This window comes from Brassica rapa, chromosome A10 (genome assembly GCF_000309985.2).
Source record: "Brassica rapa cultivar Chiifu-401-42 chromosome A10, CAAS_Brap_v3.01, whole genome shotgun sequence".
NCBI classification, from domain to species: domain Eukaryota; kingdom Viridiplantae; phylum Streptophyta; class Magnoliopsida; order Brassicales; family Brassicaceae; genus Brassica; species Brassica rapa.
In genome coordinates, this window is record NC_024804.2 from 10155159 (window position 1) to 10163654 (window position 8496).

The window sequence follows — 8496 nt, forward strand, 5'->3', positions numbered from 1 at the left end:
ACCACAACTTCAATTAGATACTGATAAGTCCTTGGCTTTGAATCGTGATTCATCACTTCATTGCAGCTTCTAAGAAACCGACCTTCGCCAAAAGAAGAATAAATCAAAGGGTCAGTCTTCATCTCCACGGGCTTATCAAGGAACCCAATTCTAGAGTTTTAGCAGAAGGACCTTGTTCTAAGGTTTGGTCTCTCCTTCTATAGGTTATTCATAGTAAATTAGATTAAATCCTTTCATATGTTGAGATATCGGAGAATCCCTTGTTAGTATAAGTTTTCTATTTTATCCGGAAATAACTCTTCTCTGCTTTTACGACGAATACTTTTCATCGTAATGTTTATTACGATGATCGTTTTACACCGAAACGCTATTTCTTGTTAATTTGTCGTAACTCCTTTATTACGACAAATTAATAAGGAAAACAGTCCTTGTAATATGTGTCTCGTAGTGTTAAATATATTTTTACTAAATATTATCAAAACACATTAAAATGTTATGAAAAATTAAAGATAATTATTTTCTCAATATAAAATAAATAATATAATATTTGTTTGTACTTAAAAATACATATTAAGCAATTATTTAATATTGGTAAGTTTTTAATATATATTCAATTTTATAAAATAAATTTTGGACAATATAAAAGTTAAAGAAAAAAATATATACCCGCACGGGCATGCATATCAAAATCTATTACATACCTTAAAATTAAAATTATAAGGTGCGTCATGCTTCTTTGTTTCACGTCAACATTTTCCTTTCCAACTTTTTTTCTCATTCTAAACATTTAACCAACGATCACAGAGACAGATTCACTAACGATTGCGCTAAACCAGACCAAGGACAACCTCGGCATCCTATTCTAAACGGAATAAACTCTTAATCGGCACCATTTTTCTCGTACTTTTTTGGTTTGAATTTTCTTGCTCTTCCCATATATATGTCTATGGCCTATAGGTTCACCAACATCATTGTGGCATATGGAACATTGTATCATGCGACAATGCAAGCCTCTTAGTTACTTTTACCTTTCACAAATAAAGTTATTGTGCAATTTATACATTGAAATTAACATACTGACTTTCAGTTTTTCTGATTCTTAACCACAACTTCTAGTAGATATTGATAAGTCAATGACTTTGATTCTTGCTTCATCACTTCTTTGCAGCTTCTGAGAAACTGCCCTTCCCCAAAAGCAGCATGAACCAAAGGGTCAGTCTTCATCTCCACAGGCTTATCAAGAAACCCATTCTTTTTCCAGCTCATAAAAACTGCAGTACCCTCGAACCCAGCTACGCTCAAGTCGAAGACGATTCCTACAGTCACAAGATCAAGTTTCACACGTCTCTTCCATAACTCAAAGAGTAACAGTTCATTAACGCTCTTAAAATCCCCCATCTTCCAGTAAGCTAAAAGAAGAATATTAGCAAAAGTTGTAGTCCAAGGAACTCTTGCTTCGTTCATCTCTTTAACAAGGTAATCCAAACCTTTCCGACTCACAAGACAGGCATGACATAGTCCTCTCAGACACCAAGCCAGATCGCTCCTACGAATGCCACGACCCAAATCATCGAGCCTCGAGAACATAAGGTTATCAATGTAAACACAAGCTAACCTCCTAACTAACTCATCATCCAGACAAATCCCAAACCTTAGAACCTTGTCATACGTCTCCTCCATCTTCTCCAACACCCCAAACTCCGCATAAGCTTCAAGCATCGACACCAAAGTAACAGGCTCCAGAGTCATCTTCCTAGACATCAAGCTCTGATACATTCTCTCCATCCTCTTAAGCAACCCTCCTCGAGCAAACTCACGCACGAGGAGATTATAAGTAACGTGGTCACGCGCACAACCCTCAGACTCCATTCTCTTGACGCACAAAACTATCTCATCGTACATTCGCCACTTACCGTACCCTTCAATCAAACCGTCGTAGGTCTCAGTTTCGGGCAACACACCATTCTCTTTCATCCCATTCAAGAACAACGTAGCTTCCTCGAACTTACCACCGTCAGCGTAACCGTGGATGATAGAATTGTAGATTTCTAAAGACGGTTTTATCTTATGATCATCCATCATAGATTGTAAAGCTCGAACAGCTTCGTTCATCGATCTTTCAGCACATAGAAGCCTAATGATCTTCTCGTAGTTAGCCTCGTTGATTCGCGAAGGCTCTAGCTTCTTCCACGCATCGAACACCTGAGATTGCAGCATTAGAAAATAGAGAGAGGTTCTTGATTTTCTTGAATATATAAGTTCTTGATTTTCTTGAATATATATATATATATATATAGAAAGATGAAGTTCTTTTTAAAAATTTTACAGGAAGAATGTGGTGGAGACGTGAGGAGTGAGGGAGGAGGAATCGGATGACGGCAAAGAATTGGTCTTTGCTCCAGTCTCCATCCTCTTGAAGTAGCCGTAGAGGACACGAACCGGGATGGCTGAGTCGTTGTAGTAATGAATTGAGAAACCGGTTGTGGTGGATATCGGAGAGAAGAAAGGTGGATTGGGGGGTGGAACAATCGAGAGACAACGGCGACGAGCGGCGGAGGGAAGAAGTGGACGTGAGATTGGGTCTAGCGATTAAGGAAGTGAGGAACCTTATGTTCGAGTTCCGTAGCGGAGGAGGTAGCTTGTGGAGAAACTGCGCCGTGAGATTCTCCATCACTTCTTCTCTCTAAGATTATGAATTGGGATGAAACGGAGCCGTTTTTCTAGCACGCTTTGCTTTGAGTTCGGGTTTATAGAGCTTACAAACCGGTTAACAATTTTGTATTTTGATTGGGTTTGGATTAATTTGGGTAATAAATAGAGAGATCTCCCATGTAAAACTTCAATTTTTTTTTTTTTGTCAGCAAACAAAGCAGATTCATGTAGACTCTGCGAACCATTCCGGTAGCTCTGCATCCATATGGACGACAAACGACGGTTGCTTTCTTGCACTGCGTGCGAGACTGTCCGCCTTTGAGTTCTGTGTCCGTGGTATATGAATGATCTCTGAGCTGTTGAAACTCCTTTTTAAAACTTTTATGTCTTCCAAATAGCTTGCAAAGGCTGGCCACTCTTCTGGTTCCGACACCATCTTCACCAATTGAGCATTATCCGTTGCAAAAGTAACCCATGCTTGTCTAAGATTCCTCATACATTCCATTGCCCATATAAGGGCCTCTATCTCTGAGTGTAGTGGCGACTGACTCGCTCTCGTGTTCCTTGCTCCCATTAGTCCATCGTAGCCTTCCAGGGTACTATACCATCCTTGTCCTGAAAAACTATCCTCATTTTTCCAAGATCCGTCTGTAAAACACCATCTACCTGGTATACTCGTTATTATCGAAGATACATGAATTTGGGTGCGTTCCATGTCTTGAGTCTGAGAATTTTGTGCTTCCACCCAAAGTAACGATTCCGTTTCTGCCAGTTTGAGAGTATCTCTCGGGTCCATATCCAAATTGCTAAAAACTTTGTTGTTTCTACCTTTCCATATATACCAGAGAATCCAAGCAAATGAATGATCCTCCATTTCAGGAGAAACTCTCCAAAATAAATGATCCATATTGGTAAACAAAGATTGAGTCGGAAAAATATCTGGATTCATCGGGATCCGTGAAAGTGCCCAGACCTGAACTGCCGGTGGACATTCAAAAAACACATGATTAGCTGATTCCTCGGGAGCACCACATCGGTCACAAACAGTATCTCCTTGCATTCCTCTTGACCTCAAATTTTTCTTAACCGCTATACATCCCGTCAATAGTTGCCATAAAAAATGTTTCAACTTGGGTGGGCAGCGTAACTTCCAACAAAACGCCTTCAAAGGTGTTATCGAAGGGCCAAACTGGGGTGGCATTATTTCTCTATCCGGATATACTCGTTCCACTTCATAGCCAGATTTAACCGTGTATTTGCCATTGTTTGTAAAATGTCATCCATTCCGGTCTTCTAGATGAGATCTACTGATAGGAATACTTTGAATAATTTTCACATCTTGCGGATCCACTAGAGCCCGAATAACCTGTAGGTTCCATGATCGTGATGTTCCATCGATGAGAGCATCCACTGTTAGGTCCGGGTAAAGATTGTGTTGATTTTTATTTGCTGGTCTCGGGCGAGTGGATGGAAGCCAAAGATCATTCCATACTGATATAGATGATCCTGTTCCCACCCTTTTGATTAGTCCTTTGCTAACCAGAGATCTAGCAGAGACAATACTACGCCAACCATAAGATGACGAGTATGATCTAATGGGTTCTAGGGGTGAAGCATTCCTGAAATATCTCCCTTTGAATACACGAGAAAATAAAGTATTCGGTTTGTCCCCCCGTGTAAAACTTCATTTTTCTTCTGAAATTGAATAACTCCATTAGAGTTTAGATTTACTCAATTACCAGACTATTAATAGATTTTTATCTAATTGATATGGCCCCCTCACGTAAGAGATTTTAAGGATCTCTAATATCTATTTTTTTTTCTGTAACTGTCTCTAATATCTATTTCCCCAGTTTGTATTTTCAAAGTCTACTCTGAAAAAGTCTACTCTTTGATTTTCTGCAAGACAAAATCAAAATAAACTAACATTGTAAGGATATTATTTTTGTAGAAGCGTAATGGCATTTCTCGTTACGCTTTAGTACACGTCTTAAGCATTTCTAGAGCTTCAAATTCAGTCATGTCCTAAGTTTAACATATTTACTACTAACTCCGTTCCCGAAAGTAAGATGTTTTAGATTTTTTTCTTGTTCCACAAAGATAAATTTTCTATATTGTTAAGGTATTTTTTTATATTTTTGAAAAACATTGGGTATGAATGTGATGCAGTATAAATGCAGAAGAAACACATGAGAAATAGAATGCAGTTTAATCTGCATTTTTTTGTCCATTCATCTTTAATATGCAGAATAAATAAACTGCAGTTTTATCTCCATGCAGAACATTTTACAGGTAAAAAAAATTGTCCTGCAAACACATCAAAAAAGAGGCTGATCAAAAACAGAGGCCCAATGGGTGATTTTTTTTTTCTTTTATTTTTTCTTTCTTTTTTTGTCCTTTTTCCTATAAATACTACACATAACTTCATTTCTTTATTTATAAACTAAAAAGTTCTATAATATTTTAAAAAACACCTATATACATGTTTACTTGACATATTCATAATTTAAAAAAAAATTCTGTATAAAGTATTTTACACATTATTTTAGTATGCTATAAAATATATAAATATACTAATTAATCTAATTAGAACATAACAAAAAAATATGAAACTCAAACTACACCAAAATTTACAAAAACTGAACGGGTACTCTTTTTAAAATTTGAAAAATAAAAATTGTTCAACCCCTCTGAATTACTTGAATATTTGTCGGGCATATACAGTTTTAAATCGAACTTTCATGAGTTTTTTTGTTTTTTTTGTTTTTGTTGTTTTTTTTTTGCTTTAAACTCGAAGTAAATTAGAACTATTTTTAATTCGGCTATGTTTTGGGTTTAATAAAAAAAAACTGACATGAGTCCGACATTAATTATTTGAAACTACAAGTACTACACATAACTTCACTTTTTCATTCATAAACCACAAAATTATTTTAAATATTAAGTTTTTGGTTTTATTTATTCGTTTTAATATATATTAACTTTAAGATATTTTTTATAAAAATATGTAAAGTGATATAAGTCTTAGATAAATATAAAAACATATATGTTACTAGTTGATTTATTGTAAATATATTATGTACAACTAAAAATACTATATATTTAAAAAATTTCATTGTATGTTGTAATTAACTTAATTTTATATAATGTTCAAATTTTCATTGTATTTAATTTAATAATAATATTTATTTTTATATATAAGAATTTGTATTTTTTTGTTTAGATATTAATTTACATATATTAAATCATTCGTTCAATGTTTTGAAAACCGTACCAGACCGACCGGTTTGACGATTATAAAAATAATTTTATAGTTATGCATGTATATATAGTTATTTAATTTAAAATTAACTTAAAATATAAAATTCGGTTGAACCGGTTGGACCGTATGACCATTGATCCAATTGCAATACTAAGTCAATGTCTAATCTGGATTTCAAAACATTTCATTCAATAAAATATGATGATTCGGTAAATTAGTTTAACGAGTTTGATCTGCATTTGTTCTGCGTGATCTGCATGATCTGTATTTGTTCTGCTTGATCTGCATTATCTGTTGATCTGCATATTTTGATCTGCATTACCCATTCGAAGCCATTAATTGAAAATATTTGAATTGATTAAATTTCATTGGTAGAAAGTTATTGAAAAGTATATAATAAAGTAAAAAATAAATTAAATTATAATTTATTAAATTCTTAATAAGCGTGCATACTTTAGAAAATCTTAATTTCAGGAACAGAGGGAGTATTTAGCAATACTAATTACGTACATGGAATTAACCGCTGTAGAGTCTACTATAATTTGATTTGCACGGTATTACTATGGTTAACCCTAAAATCTAATATATTTTTTCACAGCAAGTCAGCAAGTAATCATATTTAACGGTTCTAGTCTTTGTCGTCATTAAGACACATCAACAGTTATAAATTTCTAGTTATCATCTTTAAGCATCCTCTAATTACTATCTAACTGAATCAGCCATTTTGGAGTAGTTTTTGTTTCTGCAATTCAGGCACATTTTCTGTTTTCTTCGCTGGTTATGAAACCTATATTATTATCAGATCACGCTTTCAAGTCCCGAATCTGAAAGTAGATTCTTAAGTTAACTATTTATCTACAAATTATATATTATCTACAAAATATTCTATTAAGTACTGAAGGTAGATTATATATTATCTACAAATTAATACTGAAAATCTATTAATTAAATGTGATGAATCTGATGATGTAACACTAGACCAACATATGAACATGTCAAGTTATATACACACCAATTTTTTGTTTAAAATATAAACACCATTAAATAAACCACTAACTACTCTTTGATAGTAGCTCCAACAAGAATCGATACAAAATATTCGATATTCATATACAGCTACACAAAAGGGATAAAGCCTTAATTTTAATTATTCCGATCATTGACCTCTAGTTCTGTTACTTAATTAGTAACTAGATTTTGATCCGCACATTCGTGCGGATATTTTTTATTTTATGAATGTATACTTTTGATTTATTATAAATATTTTAAGTATATAATTTTAATTTTAATGTTATATATTGTGAATATAAACCTATTATTTTAGTAAATTGTATACATGGTAGCATCCATCATATTATTTTAGTAAATTTTATTGATATTGAATATTTTTTGGATGTTATGATACTAAGTTTTTTTTGTTATTAAATTAAGACTTCAAAATATTTGATTACTTTAATTTTTATAACATAGTTTGTTTTTCCGTGTTACATTTCAAGAAGTTATTCTTTATTATCTATGATTATACCTTTTGAAAAATTTAAAACATTATCATTTTAAGTTGGGGTTTTTGCCAAAACTAACCTACAACTTGATTTTAATTCCAAACCTATACCCAAAATTGAATCAAATGCAAAACTAACCTAAAAACCTAGTGAAATTACAGCTCAGCCCCTTGTGACCAAACAAAAAAACAGAAGCCATTTTTACGAATATAGCCCCAGTAAATCGTCTGAGTCGTCTGAGATGTTGGAAGTCGTCTGGACGACTGAAGTGTAAGTCGTCTGGTACCAGTTTATTTTAAAAATAATTTATAAATCTTGTAAAAAATATTTTGATGCGTAAAAAATAAAAATCAAGTAATTATAAACAGTTTTAACTGATATAAATTAAGATATGATAAAATTGATTTGTTTTGAAGATATATGAGTGGAAGTAGTGAATCATGAAATACTTTGGTTTAGGAGTTTGTCAAACATATGTTGTAGTATTGTATGTATTGTTAGGGTTAGATTTTGGAAAACTAAAATGTTTTTTTCAAAAATTAGTTTTCACCTATATGTGTTTATTTCTGTGTATAGTAAACACTTTTCAAGTTTGATTTGGTTTTATGAAGTGTTTAATTAGATAATTAAGTTTAGGGGTTATGTTTAGGGTGTGGACGACTTATATTTCAGTCGTCTGTTGAATAATTTACCCGGACGACGTATATTTCAGTCGTCCAGACGACTTACTTGTAAGTCGTCCAGACGACTTACTTGTAAGTCGTCTGGAAAGTCTTCTATTTTAGTTTCCCGCTAAAAATATTTAATTTCCCGCTAAAAATATTAAACTTTTCTGGACGACTTACATGTAAGTCGTCTGTTTTAATTTCTTCACCAGAAGACTGAAATGTAAGTCGTCCAGGAAGTCGTCTGAGTCAAAAATATTTAATCTAATTGGATTTTTTGTCTCCCTATATAAAGAAAAATTTACACATTCTCTCTCCTCCTCTCAAATGGCTGCAACAAAAATGTAATGTTCATCATTCTAAAACTCTCCAACCTCTCTCTAATCTCTTTGACTTGAAAACACCAAACTTTATA

The 8496-nt window shown here is 33.3% G+C and overlaps 1 protein-coding gene across 1 annotated transcript; it reads right to left on the reverse strand.

Moving 5' to 3' along the window:
* Positions 1 to 996: 996 nt before the first annotated feature.
* On the reverse strand, positions 997 to 4622 carry LOC103844873 (pentatricopeptide repeat-containing protein At4g14190, chloroplastic). The gene is made up of 3 exons (XM_009121698.3): positions 4335 to 4622; positions 2327 to 2837; positions 997 to 2202 (listed from the first exon to the last, which is right to left on the reverse strand). Exons 2-3 carry the CDS (start codon positions 2669 to 2671, stop codon positions 1084 to 1086), a joined length of 1464 nt encoding a protein of 487 aa, XP_009119946.1. The 5' UTR covers positions 2672 to 2837; positions 4335 to 4622; the 3' UTR covers positions 997 to 1083.
* Between the last annotated feature and the right edge of the window lie 3874 nt (positions 4623 to 8496).

Coding starts and splice junctions, on each gene's coding strand:
- LOC103844873 (XM_009121698.3), bottom strand. CDS start 2,671: ATGGAGAATCTCACGGCGCAGTTTCTCCACAAGCTACCTCCTCCGCTA. Junction 2,203..2,326: donor GTCTCCACCACATTCTTCCT/GTAAAATTTTTA, acceptor CTGCAATCTCAG/GTGTTCGATGCGTGGAAGAA.